The 19,401-nt window shown below is 45.5% G+C and overlaps 1 protein-coding gene across 4 annotated transcripts in view; it reads right to left on the bottom strand.

The window, feature by feature from the left end:
* MYBL2 (MYB proto-oncogene like 2) overlaps nt 1–19,401 on the bottom strand; it is a 283,607-nt gene that overhangs the window by 95,602 nt on the left and 168,604 nt on the right. For all 4 annotated transcript variants that reach the window (XM_029612440.1, XM_029612437.1, XM_029612436.1 and 1 more), the window contains 2 exons: nt 14,002–14,141; nt 1,785–1,884 (listed from right to left, as the gene is read on the bottom strand). In XM_029612440.1, coding sequence (XP_029468300.1) covers nt 1,785–1,884; nt 14,002–14,141 — 240 coding nt within the window. The remainder of the gene's footprint in view (nt 1–1,784; nt 1,885–14,001; nt 14,142–19,401) is intronic.

Below are 19,401 nucleotides of genomic sequence, written 5' to 3'. Positions count from 1 at the left end.
TTATGCTTAAAAAAAAAAAAAAAACCACCTGGCATCAGTTTCTTAAATTTGTGATTTTGCTGAGATGAACCTTTTAAATACTTTAATTTTTTTTTTTTGCTTTAGTATTTGTCTCTACCCAATTTTTAAGTTAAGTTTTATTTTCCAGAAGAGGGATGCTTAAAATTCAGTAATTTTATCTTTCATCCAACTTTTCAAAAGTTCAGGTATATGTATTATCATATTTCATGTTTTTAAACTGGCAGGTTCCTTTCTCACATACAACCACACTCACAGAAAGAAGATCAGCGCCGAGACTTAGGGGGCGCCACGGCAGGCAGCCAGCTCCCGACTCGCCCTGCCTCCCTGCCGCGGCGCCCCCTAATCTCGGCGCTTGGTCTCCATCTAGGCGAGTCAAAGGCTGGCAGAATTTTTGAAAGGGCACTTTTTGCCCTCTCAAAATTCTGCTGCCTGCTGCAGCGCCCCCTAAGTCTCGGTGCCCTAGGCACAGGCCTAGCTCGCCTAGTGGTTCCACCGGCCCTGCTTATTATGGTAAACAATATCCCTGCAAAAGTCCATAATTTAGTAAATACCATAAACTTGTAAATTCTTTCTCTTTGTTAAATTCCTATCGATTTTCAATGCTCCCAGTTGTGTATTTCTCTGTTATATTGTAACTGCGTTTTTCGTTCCGCACCTGTTAATGTTCTTATTATATCTTCTTTTTACACCCCTTTTGTTAATTGTAAACCAGCATGATGTGATTCTTATCGCGAATGCCGGTATAGAAAAACACAAAACAAATAAAATAAATAAATAAATAAGTACGTGGGGTAGAAACTGGTTGGGTGTAGATCCTATTGAAGGGGAGCAGCAAGGTATTTTAACTGAGGGGTTTGGTTGTGAGAGGCGTTAAAATTCAAAAGGGGCGGTTTATGAGATGTATTTTTGTTTGTTACCAGCCAATGTCATTGTTTATCGATCTGCTGTTTATGATATTGTGGTGTACTTCTCTAATAAGGATTTGATTGAAACTATAATATTCCAAAAAAAATGTCCTCTTGTCAACGAGACCAATTGTATGTTCCAAAAAATGTTGCACACACATTTTAACTAATTAAAATGCAGAGATGAAAAAAGTAATTTTCAGGAAACACTTCAAAATTTATAATTTGGATCCTCATACCACCCCGCGAATGCTGAATATTATTTTTACTCAGTATTTTCATCACTCGGGGTCTCCTTTAATCATCGGTCCATATTCAATAATTTCTTTTAAATTTTTATGGAATTTTTTAAAATGTTAGTAAGAATAAAATAGAGGTACTTCCCCCTTTTTTAGAGTCCAGAAACAGACATGATACCATGTTTCGCATCCTGCTGCCTCGGGGACCCCTCCAAGGAATTAGTTATCCAGAGAAAAATATATTATCCAAGAGAGTCAAATTTAGTCTTTTAGGCTTTCCTTACATGCTGCAACCATTTTGGCATTCATGCTGAGTAAAAATCATATTCAGCATTATAAATATTTTTAAGTGTTTCCTGAAAATTACTTTTTTCATCTCTGAACTTTAATTAGTTAAAATTTGTTCGCAACGTTTTTTGGAACAAGTTTGAAACTATGCCATGTTTTTGGCTGAATATATTGGTATACTGTTATTACTCAACTGCTAATAAAAATGTAATTAGAAAAAAATCCCTGTAATGCTATGCCACTCTATATACCACCTTCCTCTCTCTCCTCCCATAATCAGCATTCAGAAATCTTTAACCATGCTTCCAGAAATATTATACTATATGCATACCAGAGGTTTCATTGGCCCATACTTCTCCAACGCATTCTTGAATGGAGTAGGTGTGTGAGGTGTGCTGTCCATCATGTACTTGTGGTTTGGTGTAATGAAACTGTGGAAAGAAAAAGTGGCTCAGAGCTTTGGGACTGAACAGTAAACCTTCCCCAGAATAGCAGCTGCTGAACCTGTCTCTCTCCCCTAGTGCAACTTGAGGTGCAAATACAGGAAGGCTTATGTGCATTCTTTCCCATATTTTTTATTTAAGGTCAAAATGCTTTTTATTTTTCACCTAAAAAGTGTACAGTAGAGCTCTTCAAATATACTCCTGAGGACTAGGTCTAGTTTGTAAGGTAAAAATAAAGAGGAGTGTGGTAAATTTACAATGTCAAAAGGAGTTTCAAACAAATTCATCAAAGGCTTTTATTTCCATAATGTGAACATGCAATTAACAGGATGAAGTACAAATCGGTCCCCAACATGGAACAAATGTTTGCTACTGCTGCATCGGGGAGGACTTGACTCTATAAACAATTAAACATTATAACTCAAATATTAGGGCACAGCTGACATACTAAAAAGGAAAATTAGTTCTTACCTGATAATTTTCGTTCCTGTAGTACCACGGATAAAGTCCAGACTCCTGGGTTTTGCCTCCTCTCCAGTAGATGGAGACAGAGAAGTTTTGACAGACTCTGCCTATATCCCAAGGTGCCACCTACAGTCCATCAGTATTACTCAGTAACAAAGCAGAATGGTTCAAAACCAAACTAACTATATATTTATTTGTTGAGTTTTATATACCGTCATTCAGTGCAGCCATCACAACGGTTTACAAGATTCAAACAGAATACAAATAATATACAACTAACCTAATCTGAAGTGGATCACTAACCCCAAATGGGAACAGAACCCGTTGAACACAGTGAAGATTGATCTGCAGACTCGAAAAAACCAAATGATGAATGAGCAGACATTCTGTTACCTCTACACATAAAAACGGGCGGGACTCTAAACTGATCCATGATACTACAGGAACGAAAATTATCAAGAACTAATTTTCCTTTCCCTGTATGTACCCGGATCAGTCCAGACTCCTGGGATGTACCAGAGCTTTACTTACCTGGGATGGGATTCAGAGAGACCGGTTCTCAGCACACCTTCTCCAAATCCCCCAGAACTCGGGGCCTGGACATCCAGTCTGTAATGCCTCGCAAAGGTATGTAAAGGCTTCCAAGTAGCTGCTCTGCAAATTTCTTGCGGTGAGACCTGTTGGCATTCCGCCCAAGACGCCGCCTGCAAACGGGTAGAATGGGTACGAAGCCCCACCGGTAAGGGTCTACCACGCAACAAGATTGCTGAACTTATAGCCTCTTTCAACCAGCGGGCTATCGTAGTCTTAGATGCCATATTACCTCTTTTCCTACCACTCCACAGAGCAAAAAGATGGTCTGACACACGAAAACTGTTCGGTCTAGATAACACAGCAAGGCTCTGCGAACATCCAGCTTCTGTAAGTCCTTAGAGACTGGATCCGACCGGTCCAGTTCTGGAAAAGACAGGAGCTCCACCGATTGATTCAAATGAAATGCGGAAACAACCTTTGGAAGAAAAGAAGGAACCATCCCCAAGAAGACTCCAGAATAAAAAATTCTCAGGAAAGTTTCTCTGCATGACAATGCCTGAAGCTCTGACACCCTATGAGCTGAAGTGATAGCTACCAGAAAAATCACTTTTAGCGTGAGATCTTTCAGTGCTGCCCTTTTTAGAGGCTCAAAGTGCGCAGAACACAGAGCTGTAAGCACCAAGTTTAGGCTCCAGGAAGGACAAGGATGTCTGACCAGGGGATAAAAGTGCTTTGCACCTCGAAGAAAACGAGCCACATCCGGATGCGCAGCTAACACTACCCCCTGGATCGTACCGCGCAGTCAAGAGCTGCCACTTGCATTCTCAGGGAACTACACGATAAGCTCTTGGGATAGACCGGCTTGAAGAAAACACAAAATTTCGGACACAGATGCCCGAATAGGAAGAACCCCACGTTCTACACACCAAGATTCAAAGACTTTCCACACCCAGACATAAGCAAGTGAGGTGGACGTTTTGCGAGATCTCAAAAGCGTAGTCACTACCTTGTCAGAATAACCCTTACTCATCAGATGCTGCCTCTCAAAAGCCATGCCGCTAGACAAAAGCTATCTGCCTCGTCTAAACAGACTGGCCCTTGAAGTAGAAGGTTCGGAAGATTCCGAAACCGCAGGGGCCCCGCCACTGTCAAATTGAGTAGATCCGCAAACCATGGACACCTCGGCCACGCGGGAGCTATGAGGATTACCTCTGTCGGGTGAAGTTCTATTCTCCTGAGCACCTTGCCGATCAGAGGCCAAGGCAGAAAGACATACAGTAGAATGTTTCTCGGCCAGGGAAGAACCAGAGCGTCTATGCCTTCCGTTCCTGTTTCCCTGCGGCGAGCGAAGAAGTGCAGGGCCTTAGCATTCTGAAAAGTCGCCATCAGATCCATTCTGGGTGTGCCCCAAGTGTCTCAAATGAGCCGAAAGGCCTCCTCGGCCAACCCACTCTCCGGGATCAAGATGGTGACTGAGAAAATCTGCATGAACGTTGTCAACCACGGCTATGTGAGACGCCGCAATGCTGACCAGATTCCGCTCCGCCCAGCTGACCAACTGTTGCACTGGCCGGCTTTTGGTCCCTCCTTGGCGATTGATATAAGCCACCGTTATCGCATTTGTCTGACAGCACCCTGACCGACTTCCCTTGGAGAAGCGGAAGAAACACTTGCAATGCTAGATGTACCGCTCTGGTCTCCAGGCGATTGATGGACCACTGAAATTCTTCAGGACCATTGGCTCTGCACAGACTTCCCCAGACAAACTGCTCCCCAACCGGTGAGGCTGGCATCCATGGTAACCACTGTCCACGTGGGCACTACCAACGGGACTCCGCGGCTGAAGTTGTCTGAGAGTAGCCACCAATCGAGACTGGACCGCGCTGAATCAGTAAGAGGCAGGAGTAGATGAAATTGTTTGGAGAAAGCAACCCTGACTGCAAAGGACGCATGTGAGCAAAGGCCCATGGGACCAACTCCAGAGTAGATGTCATTGAGCCGAGGACCCGCAAGTAATCCCAAACTCGGAGGATGTTTGGAAAAAAAAGACTAATCTGGCCCTGCAGTTTGACAATGCGATCCGTAGTAAGAAACACTCTGCCCTGTTGCGTGTCGAACAGAGCCCCCAGGAACTCCAAGGATTGAAATGGCACTAGCCGACTCTTGGAAAGGTTGACAACCCACCCAAGCGCTCCTAATAGTTGAAGCACACAGTGGGCAGCCGAATGGCAGAGAGACTCAGATTTCGCTCGAATCAGCCAGTCATCCAGATATGGATGCACCAACAGGCCTTCCCTCCATAGCTGTGCCGCCACTATCACCATTACCTTGGTGAAGGTCCTGGGCCCGGTAGCAAGGCCGAAAGGCAGAGCTCGAAACTGATAATGATGATTTCCTAGGATGGAAAACCTCAGGAACTTCTGGTGGGCGGCCCGAACTCCGATGGTAAATATGCCTCCATCAGATCTAGCGACGCTAGGAACTCTCCCTTTCGAACTGAGGCAATGAGGGACCGCAAAATCTCCATGCGGAAGCGGGGAATCCAAAGACATCTGTTGTCCTGCTTTAAGTTGAGAATGGGCCAGAAGGTTCCCTCTTTCTTTGGTACCATGAAATAAATGGAGTAATGGCCCCTCCAATGCTCTGCAGGAGGAACTGGCGTAATTGCGCAAGCTCGAGAAGGCGCTGCAATGTCTCCCGTACCGCCTGGCGCTTTGTCTCGTAAATGCATGGGGAGACTAGAAACCGGTGTCGAAGGCGATGTGCAAAATCTAAAGCGTAACCATGTCTTATCACGGAAAGGACCCACTGGTCTGATGTCACTTTGGTCCATGCCTCGTAAAAAAGAGACAATCTGCCACCTATGACCGAAACAGAGGAATAGACTGGCCGCACATCATTGAGGAGGCTTACCACCCTGCGCAGACTGGGTGTACCAGGCCTGGTGAAGCACCGCCCGCGAAAGGACTGAGACCAGGACTGCTGTCTGTCAGCATTTGCCTAAAAGAGGAAGTGGACGATCGTGGCGCTAGAGATCTTTGACCCCCACAAAAGTGAGTGCTAGAAGAAAGAGAAGCCCCTCGGCCTTGGCCTATCTTCAGGCAGCCGGTGAACCTTATTTTCTCCCAGGGACTGAATCATGTCTTCCAGTTCCTTTCCAAACAGTAACTTGCCCTTAAGAGGCAGAGTCCCCAGCTGGAATTCGGAAGAAACATCCGCAGACCAGTTTCTTAACCACAATAGTCTACGTGCAGAGACAGCAGAAACCATGGACCTGGCAGAAATCTGTAATAGATCATAAAGGGCATCTGCACTATAAGCGATCGCAGCTTCAAGACGCCCAGCCTGAAGAGCTTCTCCTTCAGACAGCGATTCGTTGGCTTGTAGCTGTTGCACCCAGTGAAGGCCAGCTCTCAAAGAAAAACTGCTACACATCACAGCTTGGACTCCAAGCACTGAGACCACAAAAATCTTTTTGAGCTGAAGCTCCAGCTTTCGATCCTGAAAATCCTTGAGGGCCGTCGACCCCGTAAACTGGGATGGTGGTCTTTTTAGTGACTGCTGACACCGCCACATCCACCTTGGGAACTCGAAGAAGGTCCAAAGCATCCTCCGGCAGAGGATATAGCTTGTCCATCGCCTTAGTAACCTTCAGCCCTAAATCAGGGGTGTCCCATTCCCGGAAGAGCAAGTCAGTGACTAAGAAATGAAAAGGAAAGGAAGTAGGTGGACTATGCAGGCCTAACAACACCGGATCTGTAGATCCCAACCGGGATTCCTCTTGGGGAGCCTCAATGCCCCCAAAATAGCGGGAATGAGAGGCCCAAGCTCCTCCTTCCTAAACAGACTGACCATCTTCGGGTCGTCTCCCTCCACAACATGAAACCCACGCACAACACCCTGCTGCTGGTCCACATCCTGTTCCACCCTCCCGTGGAGGCTGGAATGGCAGGTCCTGATCATCCGGGTCCGAAGCCTGAAGACGTATCCGTGTCGTTCAGGGGCACCACTGACCTTAATGGACACTTCACCTTAGAGGACCCAGCGTTTTCCGCAAGCTTGGACCGCTTTCTGGACTTGGGAAGTGGCTCTGAGAAAAAAAGATTTTTCAGACGTCTTCTTTCATGGTCTTATGCAATAATAAAACAAAATCTGACGAAAAGGAGGAAGAAGAGGAATCTGAATCCCCATTGGGGTTCTCCTCTGGTGCATTTGAGCCAAGCCCCACTGATTTGCTGCTGACATGAGGGAATTAAAAATGGTGCCCGTTCCCGCACTCAGCGGGAACGGATCAGGAGAAGGATGCTGCAGCTCTCCAAATGCTCAGGAGCCCGTGTGGACCTGAACCACTACCCCCCCCCGGGAGACAGGCCAAGCACAGGTTGTTTCTCGAGAGTCGCTTGCGCACCGCTCCGCACGCATGACATGCTGACCTCCGCGGCATCTCTAATGAAAAAAAGGGCTTCTCCTTTTATTTATTTATTTATTTTTTTTGAGCCGGCGAAAACGACGGCACAAGACCAACTGCGACCAGAGAGTCTGAGAAAAAAAACAGAAGGAAGAGTTCCACAGATTTTTTTTTTTTTTTTTTTTAAACAAACTTTCCCGGCTGTCTATGGGTCCTGGTCCTCCTGGGGTGAGTGAGTCAGGCTCCCCGGTATCACCCCCAGTGCTGCAAGGTGGCAATAGGGCCCTCGACCCCTAGCCGCAGCTGCCTCAAACACCAGGGGGATGGTCCCCTCAGGACCTAGCAACCCCCTGGGAGGCCGACGAATGTCTTCTTCATCCTGTTCTTTTTCCTGTTTGGTTTTTTTTTTTTTTGTTTTGTTTTTTTGTTTTTTAAAGTGCTCTCTAAGTTTCTTTACTTTTTTTTTTTTACTAAGTAACTAGAACAGACTGTAGGTTTTGCACCTCCACCATCTGCTGGAGACAGAGAAATACTGACGGACTGTAGGTGGCATCTTGGGATATAGGGCAGAGTCTGTCAAAACTTCTCTGTCTCCATCTGCTGGAGGGGAAGCAAAACCCAGGAGTCTGGACTGATCCGGGTACGTACAGGGAATAGAAAAATGTAAAGACATATGCTGTATTTGGGCATTCAAAAAGATGCAAATGAAAAAAGGTTTCATATCCTGAGAAGTGGCAAGGGGAAACAGGAAGAGGGGGAAATAGAGAGAGGGGGGATGGGAGAAGGAAATACCAAAGGATTCATGAGAACATGAATATAATTAGCAATAAGCAGCAGATACATAAAACAATCCTAACAGAGCATATCATAGAAAAATGGTCCACTTAATCTCATGGTTTAGGTCAGACGGGTGAAGGGATTGTTTAAGGTATATATCCAGCGTTGTTCATGCTAAAGTAAAAATTAAGAGAAATTATCTCCACAGGCAGAGAGTTGATAGAATTCAATGGTTTAAAAGCAGAGATCCATGATACTGTGTGCGACAGACATGCAATTCTGTAACCAAAACAGCCTTGCTAAATACAGCTATAATGCTCTGAAATTCTCATCTTGAGCATACGGAATGTCTTTCCATGTACAACTTAGGACATGGACGTAGTATAATGTAAACCAGACAGATAGAGATAAAGGAGGAAGAAAAACAAAGAAGATATTTGTGATGAGTCACTGGGTGTAAAAACTATACACATTTACTGTATTAAATTATTTCTTTGGCTTTTGTAGGCTTTAATGAGAAATTACTACGTACCTGATAATTTCCTTTTCTCTAGTGAAGGCAGGTTAATCCATAACCAGTGGGTTATGCACCTCTACCAGCAGATGGAGCAAAGATGATGTCATGGTATATATACCCCTGCTCTGACATCAGCCCACCAGTATTCTCTGCAAAAGCCAACTGTGGACAAACTAACAATACTTTATTATAACCATTAACAGACAACCACTCAGCAACAGGAAACACTGAGCTCAGCCAAAGAATGTAACATCACTAATTTAGGGACTTAAACTGACACCAGTTATCCCCAGAACACAGCCACTCAGGACGACTATAGAACCATAAAATGATAGCCAAGGGTGGGAAAGTGGATGAGCCTGTCTTCACTAGAGAAAAGGAAATCATCAAGTAAGTAGCAATTTCTCATTTCTCAGCATTCAGACAGGCTAATCCACGACCAGTGGGATGTGCACAAGCTACTACCAAATAGGGCAGGAGGCTGCCCGTGGTACTACCAACACCGCAAGCACAAAGGCCGCGTCCTCCTGGGCCTGCACATCCAGATAGTAATGCCTGGAAAATAAGTGTGTAAGGAGGACCATGTCACCGCTAGGCAAATTTCGACAGGAGACAACAATCGAAGCTCTGCTCATGACTACAAGCCTTAGAGAATGAGCTGTAGCCCATTTAGGTAACGGCTGCTCAGCATTCACATTTGTGACCATAACAACCTCCTTAATACAGTGGGCTATTGTAGCTGGCTCATCCTGTTTACTCCCACTGTGGAGCACAAACAGCCAGACAGTCTTCCTAAGAGGTTTATACACCTCCAAATACCTCAAGAGATGTCACTTGACATACAAGGTCCACAACAGACTATATTCATCCACATCTCTTTCCCTGTCCAGCATCAGCAGGGAAACTGATTGATTCAAGCGAAAGTCCGAAACCACTTTTGGCAAAAAAATGCAACAGTTCGCAATTGGACCGCCCCAGAGCCACTTGGAGGAATGGTTCCCAGCAAAAGAGAGCCCACAGTTCGGAAACTCTACACGCAGAACAAATTGCCACAAGAAAAACAGTCTTCAAGTTAAGTAACTTCAAGGAGAGGCTATATAGCTGTCGAAAGGTGGAACCCGCCAGAAAATCCAGAACTAGATTAAGGCTCCACAAAGGCACAGACAACCAAAATGGAGGACAAAGATGCTTCACCCCTTTCAAGAACCGGACCACATCAGGATGAGCTAACAAAGGTCCACCATTCACCCGAACCTGAAAACAGGCAATAACCGCCACCTATGCCTTCAAGGAATTAATCAACCCATCCTGCAAGAACTCCAAAATAAGTGGGATCTTAACCAAACAAGGACGAACCCCTCATTCCTCACACAAAGCCTCAAACATTCACCAAACTTGAACATAGGCTAAGAAGGTTGAGAACTTCTGAGCTCGAAGCAAGGTAGAAATCACAGCAATGGAATATCCATGCTTCAGCAACCGAGCCCTTTCAAGAGCCACACCATAAGACAAAATTGAGTCGGATCCTCATTAAGAATAGGCTCCTGTTGCAACAGATCTCTTTGGAGTGGAAACTGGAGAGGAGAGCTGATCAAGAATCTCTGCAGATCCGCCTACCACGGCCTTCTGGGCCAGTCGGGAGCCACCAGAAGCACTATATCTCCACGTGTCTCTCGATCCTCCGAACCAATCTGCCTAACAAGAGCTACAGGGGAAAGGCATACAAAAGCTTGCCCTTCAGCCATTCCTGCACTAGGCCATTGATGCCCAGAGACTTTGGATCTCGCCTGCAACTGAAGAAACAAGGAAATTTTGCACTGCATGAAGCTAGCAAGTCTAGATATGGTAGGCCCCAGCAGCCCACTATTAGCTGGATTGGTTCGTCCAACAATTCACATTCTCCTGGATCCAGACTCTCTGCTGAGAATACCAGCTCTCACATTGTCTTTTTCAGCAGTGTGGGAGACAGAACTCCTGGAGATGTACCTCTGCCCATACCATGAACTGGTCTATTTCCTTCAGCACTTGTTGACTCTTGCTGCCTCCCTGTCGTCACATTGTCTGACATTACTCGGACTGCTTGACCATGCAAGCGATCAGTGAATTGCAAACATGCCAATTGAACGGCATGCACTTCCAGATGACTGATGCTCCAGAGCGACTTCTCTGCACTTCAATGCCCCTGAGCCACCAATTCCTGACAGTGATCCCTCAACCCTGGAGGTTTGCATCAATCGTGAGCACCAGCCATTGCAGAGCTTGCAAGGAAACTCCCTTCCTTAGATGATCCGCCTGCAATCACCATTTCAGTTGGATGCCGATTTTCATCAGTAACCGAAGCCATATTGAGTAGCCCTGCGACTGTGGATTCCATTATGCAAGCAGCGTGTGCTGTAGAGCACACATATGTGCCCCCTTGCACATGAAACCATCTCTTAAGGTGGCCACCATCAAACAGAGCACCTGCAGGTAAGACAGTGGGGCGAACTAATTCTTATCAATAGTCGCACCTGAGCCATCAGCTTCTGAATGCAGATATCAGGCAGAAAAACCCTGCCTTGCTTCGTGTTGAAATGAAACACAGAAATCCTTCCAGTGTCTAGGACAGCTGTAAATTGCTCTTGACCAAGTTCAACACCCAATCTAGCTCCTGCAGCAAGGAGACCACCTTGCACGAGATTTGAAACTTTCTTCCAAGCTCTTGGCCCGAATTAGCTAGTCACCAGAATGCCATCCTCTCTCAACGCTGTCGCTACCATCATCATGACCTTGTAGAAGGTTCTGGGTGCAGTGGCCAAACCGAAGGGGGGCGCTCAAAACTGATTTTGCCTCAAAGGCAAACCACAGAAACCTTTGATGCTCCAGACGAATGGGAATATGTAGGTACACCTCTGATAAATCCAGAGGTGTAAGTAACTTCCCTGACTGTACTACCATTTATCACCGATCATACGGTTTTAATTGAGAAACTAGTCACTAGCAAAATGACGACAGACTCCCTTTTAAGTCCAGGATGAGCTGAAAAGAACTCTCCTTCTTGGGCACAACAAAATAAATGGAATAATGGCACGTATGTTCTTGTGATTTGGGCACTGGCCGCAAGCTCAGGAGCCTTGCCAACGTAGTCTCCACTGCTTGCCTCTTTTGTGGGGAGCTGCAGGGAGACTCCATGAAGACGTCCCGAGGTACACTGAGAAACTCCAGAGCATAGCCGCCCCTAATCACCTCCAGAAGCAGCTGGGTCTGACATGATCCTGACCCACCTCAGATAAAACAGAGATGGACAACCCCCTATTTCCTGCTCCAGGAGGTGGGTCGGTACACCTTCATTGGTGGGAACTGCCACCCAAGCCTGCGCCCGGTCTGGGCTACCTGGGCTGAAAGGACTGAGACCAACCCAAAGGTCTAGCCCTCTGAGAAACTTCTTTGTAGGGTCGAAAACATCTGAAACCCCTAGTACAGCCTCTCACGCCGAATGAGTGCAGCGCCTGCTTATCCTCTGGCAATCGAGGAACCTGGGACTCACCCCACTTATTGGCCATTTTTTTCAACTCATTCCCAAATAAGAGTGATCCTTTAAAGGGCAATTTTGTAAGATCAGGATTTGAAATTGCATTGGCTGACCAATTATGCAGCCACAGCTGGCCGCTAACACCGAAGCCACCCCTCTGGCAGATGTATAGACCAGGTCACAGCCCGCATTACCGGAAAGGTGGCTGCCGGTTCCATCACTGCCCAGGAATTCAAACCAGTCTCATCGACTTCTTGAGATAGAACTAAACCAAAACAAGTCACCACGGAGCAGTAAAAGTATCTGCAAATTCATTGTCACTGCCTCAAAGGCCTCCTTAAAGATAGCCTCAATTCTATCCTGAGCATCCTTAAATGCTAGGCCTCCTTCTACCGGAATGGTCGTCTGCTTGATGACGGAATATACTAGCGCATACACTTTCTGAAAACACAACTGCTCTCCTGCCACTGGATCCAGGAGAACAGACCTTCCAAGGCTTGTCCCCCTTGTGTGCCCGTACACATTAAGCCCAGACAGAACGCCCAAAAACAGATGTCAAAAAATGACACACACACAAACATATATACACTCCATTGAACACGCGTACTACGCATGCCAAAAACTTGAATGTCCAACCATGAGGTCCAGACGGACATTCAGCCTGGACATGCAGGCATGAGCCAACGTCAGGCACTGTTGTCAACTTGCACAGATGAAAGCACGAGAATGCCGCTGCAGCCTACCACATGGCGTCCCAGTGAAGCCTGAGAGCGGGGCCTAGCCCAAAGGACTGCTCAACCCATCAAAATTACCACTACTCGCCAAGTCCCCCACAGAGCCAGGAAAGCACATCAAGGCTTGGAGAGCAGAAACAGAAGAGGAATCCATAAATCTCTCTTTTTCTTTTTTTTTTTTTTTTTTAACTCTTTACCTGAGCTCAGCCAGCTGAATACAGAATTGGTCTCTGGAAGCGGGGGGGGGGGGGGGGGAGCACTAATGCCTTCACCGCTGTGCTCAGTTTCCTCTACCTGGTAGCCTCTCAGCTGATTCTCTCCTGGTAGCTAAGTCCACGCTGGAAAACGGCTACCAGCCCAAGGCACTTGACTGAGGGAGGGTCATCAGATATAACCTCAGGACAACTCAACTGAGGGAGGGACCACAAGGTATTACCCTCAGGAGAAGTGGTGTGTGATTAATCTCCTTTTCTCTTTAAAAAAAAAAAAAAGCAATTCCCAGTAGGGAGATGCACCATCTGGAGACAGAGAATACTGGGGGAGGGGGGGCTGATGTCAGAGCAGGGGTATATATACCGTGACGTCAGCTTTGCTCCATCTGCTGGCAGATGGAGACTGAGCAACCCACCAGTCTTAGATTAACTTGTCTGAATGTTGAGAAAATGAACACTGAAGATTAAAAATTGTCAGGGTTAACACTCACAATCACCACTTGCACGTCACATTGTCTAGGTAACAATCTGAAAATGCTGCCTGTTGGGCAACACTCCCTAACCCCCCCCCCCCCCCCACCACCCCTTCTGCAATGAACTTTCCTAAGGAAAACCTCAGGTGCAAATGGAACAAAAGAATTAAAGACATGCACATGCTTTGTTAATCTACAACTGCTTTAACTAAATCTGGACTTGCTTTGCCTATATTGGGTGCACATACAGAAGATGCCTAAATAATATCCTTAATTAAGTTACCTCCCAGGTCTATAGACAAGCATATTTTAGGAAAAAACAAGAAAAAAATCAAATTATCCTTGCTCTTAGCTACAAAATTCTTTCCAGTGCGAGATAAAATATGTTGGCGGAAAATATACTTATTGCTCTTTGCTGTGTGTCCCTCAGACAATATACAGAAGGCCCAGATCAAGCCTATCTGGCAGACTTACGCAGAGTTTTTCTGCAATAGAGGTGTCTTGTCCCGGTGCAGGGGTGTGGTCACAATCACCTTCTGACTGCAAACTGGTGTGGATGTCAATGATGGGTTCTCCAGCTCCACAGTGTCTTGCTTGGTCCAGAAATTCAGAAACTGAATAAAAAGCAGGTATTTTAAGACTGCATATAGAGGTAAGTCATAAATTCTTGCATATCTGAATAGTTTAGGAAAATGAGAAACTAAGGTCTCTGGTGAGATCTCATTTGGAGTACTGTGTATAATTCTGGAGACCACATCTTCAAAAGGATATAAACTAAATGGAGCCAGTCCATAGCACAGCTACTAAAGTGGTGAACAGTCTTCATCAAATCAAATGCGTACAGACTGGAGGAAAGGGGAGATATGATACAGACATTTAAATATATCCAAGGAATAAATGCAAAGGAGGCAGGCCTTGCAATGGAAAGGAGGCTCTGAAACAAGTGTTCATGGGTTGAAGGGGAAAAGGAGTAGACTCTAGATTAATCTGAGGAAGCTGTATTTTATTTTTACCTGATAATTTTCTCTTTTTGAATCCAATCAGATCAGTCTAGACAAATGGATTATGTTCACCAACCACCAAATAGAGACAGATCAACATGTTCACTGACAACACCTCTTGTAGGCATCCATGCTGATTTCAGCCTGATAGTATTACCTATAATTAGCTAACCATCAGACAATTTAAAACCCTTTATAACCATATATATAATGAAAAATGCAATAGTCAAACTATATATCAGCTCTTGAAGGTGAATCTACTTGTATACCAGGAAGACAGGAAGAACACCAAAAAAGGCAGCATTAACCATGTCAAAGTTTGAAAGAAAGGCATATTTGGCAGCAACACAGGGCGGATCCTGACTAGATTCAAGGAAAGGAAAGGAAATTATCAGATAAGATATTTCACTTTCCTCTTCAGTCAGACCAGTCCAGACAAATGGGATGTATCCAAGCTACTCCAGAATAGGTGGTGTCTTCCCCAACTTTCACATCTAGACAATAATGCCTCAAAAAAAGAATGCAAAGAGGACCCAGACACTACTTTACAGATATTCTTCAGAAAGACCAAATGCAACTTTGCCAACCAAGTTGCATGTGCTCTAGTAGAATGATCCCCTGATCTGTTTGGGTAAAGGTTTGCCCTTATCAATGTAAGCAACCTCAATTGATACGGTCCCGCACTGGAGGCTTGTGAATAAAACGAGAACCTTGGGTGTGAGTACCAAGGTAGTGGCCTGGATAGCAAACTGGTTGAAGGACAGAAGACAATGTGTGATGGTAAATGGAACTTACTCTAAAGAGAGCGGTGATGAGCGAAGTGCCACATGGGTCGGTGTTGGGACCGGTCCTGTTCAATATCTTTGTGAGCGACATCGCGGACGAGATAGAAGGTAAGCTTTGTCTATTTGCGAATGATACTAAGATCTGCAACAGAGTGGACACGCCAGAAGGAGTAGAGAGAATGAGATGGGATTTAAAGAAGCTGGAAGAGTGGTCGAAGTTATGGCAGCTGAGATTGAATGCCAAGAAGTGCAGAGTCATGCACATGGGCTGTGGAAATCCGAAAGATTTGTACTCAATGGGGGGGGGGGGGGGGGGGGGGGGGGGGGGGGTAAAGGGCTGATGTGCACAGAGCAGGAGAGAGACATTGGGGTGATAGTGTCTAACAATCTGAAGTCAGCGAAACAGTGTGACAAGGCAATAGCTAAAGCCAGAAGAATGCTGGGCTGCATAGAGAGAGGAATATCGAGTAAGAAAAGGGAAGTGATTATCCCCTTATACAAGTCCTTGGTGAGGCCTCACTTGGAGTACTGTGCTCAGTTCTGGAGACCGTATCCCCGAAATGACAAGACAGGATGGAGGTGGTCCAGAGAAGGGCGACCAAAAAAGTGGATGGTCTTCATCGACTGTCTTATAAGGAGAGATTGAAGAACCTAAATATGTATACCCTGGAGGAAAGAAGGAGCAGGGTGATATGATAAAAACGTTCAGATACTTGAAAGGTTTTAATGATCCAAAGTCAACGACAAACCTTTTTCGTTAGAAAAAAATCAGCAGAACCGGGGACACGATTTAAAACTCCAGGGAGGAAGACTCAGAACCAATGTCAGGAAGTATTTCTTCACGGAGAGGGTGGTGGATGCCTGGAACGCCCTTCCGGAGGAAGTGGTGACGACCAAAACTGTGAAGGATTTCAAAGGGGCATGGGATAAACACTATGGATCATGGGAATGAAGAGAAGAGGTATGGGGGTGGCTTGCGGGAATGACGGCTACTACCTGGTGATTAATACCCTTATTCAATAAACGGTCACACAGTTAATGCGACTCCAACATTGCTCTATGCTTCAACGGCAAGAGGAAATGTGGAAAAGAGGATTTGCATTCAGGCAACAACCAACAAGGTAGCACAGTCTGGGTAAACAAATAAGCATGGGAGTAGCTTGCTTGTTGCGGTGGTTACTACCCCAAACCAATTAAGCCTGATACTTCACTTTCAATGCATATCCAGCGTAGATCCCTGCTTCAACAGCAGGGGGGAATGAAGAAATAGGATTTACATTCAGATATCATCTAACAAGACATTGATCTGAGCAGTATGAGTATAAAACATTGGGGTAACTTGCTCAATACGAAGGTTACTACTCTCAAACATGAAGAACATAAGAACATGCCATACTGGGTCAGACCATCAAGCCCAGTATCCTGTTTCCAACAGTGGCCAATCCAGGCCATAAGAACCTGGCAAGTACCCAAAAACTAAGTCTATTCCATGTTACCGTTGCTAGTAATAGCAGTGGCTATTTTCTAAGTCAACTTAATTAATAGCAGGTAATGGACTTCTCCAAGAACTTATCCAATCCTTTTTTAAACACAGCTATACTAACTGCACTAACCACATCCTCTGGCAACAAATTCCAGAGTTTAATTGTGCGTTGAGTAAAAAAACTCTCTCAGATTAGTTTTAAATGTGCCCCATGCTAACTTCATGGAGTGCCCCCTAGTCTTTCTACTATCCGAAAGAGTAAATAACCGATTCACATCTACCCGTTCTAGACCTCTCATGATTTTAAACACCTCTATCATATCCCCCCTCAGTAGGCTCTTCTCCAAGCTGAAAAGTCCTAACCTCTTTAGTCTTTCCTCATAGGGGAGTTGTTCCATTCCCCTTATTTTGGTAGCCCTTCTCTGTACCTTCTCCATCGCAATTATATCTTTTTTGCGATGCGGCGACCAGAATTGTACACAGTATTCAAGGTGCGGTCTCACCATGGAGCGATACAGAGGCATTATGACATTTTCCATTTTATTCACCATTCCCTTTCTAATAATTCCCAACATTCTGTTTGCTTTTTTGACTGCCGCAGCACACTGAACCGATGATTTCAATGTGTTATCCACTATGACACCTAGATCTCTTTCTTGGGTTGTAGCACCTAATATGGAACCCAACATTGTGTAATTATAGCATGGGTTATTTTTCCCTATATGCATCACCTTGCGCTTATCCACATTAAATTTCATCTGCTATTTGGATGCCCAATTTTCCAGTCTCACAAGGTCTTCCTGCAATTTATCACAATCTGCTTGTGATTTAACTACTCTGAACAATTTTGTGTCATCTGCAAATTTGATTATCTCACTCGTCGTATTTCTTTCCAGATCATTTATAAATATATTGAAAAGTAAGGGTCCCAATACAGATCCCTGAGGCACTCCACGGTCCACTCCCTTCCACTGAGAAAATTGTCCATTTAATCCTACTCTCTGTTTCCTGTCTTTTAGCCAGTTTGCAATCCATGAAAGGACATCGCCACCTATCCCATGTCTTTTTACTTTTCCTAGAAGCCTCTCATGAGGAACTTTGTCAAACGCCTTCTGAAAATCCAAGTATACTATATCTACCAGTTCACCTTTATCCACATGTTTATTAACTCCTTCAAAAAAGGTGAAGCAGATTTGTGAGGCAAGGCTTGCCCTGGGTAAAGCCATGCTGACTTTGTTCCATTAAACCATGTCTTTCTATATGTTCTGTGACTTTGATGTTTAGAACACTGCTCGAAGCTCCAGGAAATTTATTTGGTGTTTGGCCTCCTCTGGAGACCAAGACCCTTGTGTCTGCAGATCAGCCACGTGGGCTCCCCACCGGAGGTTGGAAGCATTGGTGGTGAGAATGATTTGAGGATTTGGAACTTGAAAGGGCAATCCCTGGAGGAGAATGTTTTGATTCTTCCATCAGGCGAGAGAGACAGATGGAGTGAGTCGGTGATGTGAACAATGGTCGACAGAGGCTGAATGGCTTGAATCCATTGTGACCTCAGAGTCCAATGCACGAGTCTCATGGCCAAGCGGGCCATTGGTATGACATGGACTGAGGATGCCATGTGTGGAGAAGGACAAGGAATTGGCAAGCTTTTGCAGTATTCTGAGACTGCAACTGGTGAGCGAGAGACATGAGAGTTAGCGCTCGTTGTTGAGGTAGAAAAGCTTTTGTCCAAGTCTGCCCTAATGAACGACAAGGTTTGAGATGGGACTAAATAGGATTTTTTGTAATTGATGAGAAATCCTAGTGAAATTAGAGTGTGTAGAGTCAAATTGAGGGACGACCAAGCAGTTTGCTGGGTTGGAGCCCAGATTAACCAGTCATCCAGATAGGGGTAGACATGAACACCTTCCTTCCTGAGGAAAGCTGCGACAACTACGAGACATTTGGTAAAGACTCGTGGTGCAGACGCTAGGCCGAATGGAAGCACCCGGTATTGATAGTGCTTGGGGCCTACTAAAAACCTCAGGTACTTGCGATGAGTTGGAGTTATCGCAATGTGGGTGTATGCGTCCTGGAGGTCCAGAGAACAGAGCCAGTCTCCTCTTTGTAGAAGAGGAGAAGCGATCCCAAGGTTACCATCTTGAACTTTTCCCGCTGGAGGTACTTATTGAGAGCACGTAGGTCCAGAATTGGACAAACACCCCCTTCCCCCCCGATTTTTTGGGGATCAGAAAGTACCGGGAATAGAACTCTAGGCCTTGCAGCGAGTGTGGAACGGGTTCTATTGCTTTTGACTGGAGAAGGAGGGAGACCTCTTGATCCAGAAGAATGGAGTGGTCGGATTTCCCCCACATCTGTAGAGGTGGGGAGACCGGTGGCAGGGCGATAACCCTGAGCAATGATTGCCAATAACCATTGGTCTGTCGTGATTGACTGCCACATGTTGTGAAAGTGGCACAATCGACCTCCTACTGGTACACTTGGCAGAGGAATCTGGCTGCTGCTCTCCAAGCGGAAGTCAAAAACCTGAAGCAGGTCCTGGTTGGGGAGCTGCTTGTGGTTTTTGTTTTCGGGCTTGGCGAGGCTGAGGCTTTTGATAAGGTCT

Source organism: Rhinatrema bivittatum, chromosome 8 (genome assembly GCF_901001135.1).
Source record: "Rhinatrema bivittatum chromosome 8, aRhiBiv1.1, whole genome shotgun sequence".
In the NCBI taxonomy this organism is placed as follows: Eukaryota; Metazoa; Chordata; class Amphibia; order Gymnophiona; family Rhinatrematidae; genus Rhinatrema; species Rhinatrema bivittatum.
The sequence above is the reverse complement of the archived record's forward strand: the minus strand, read 5'-3'. Positions and strand labels throughout refer to the sequence as shown.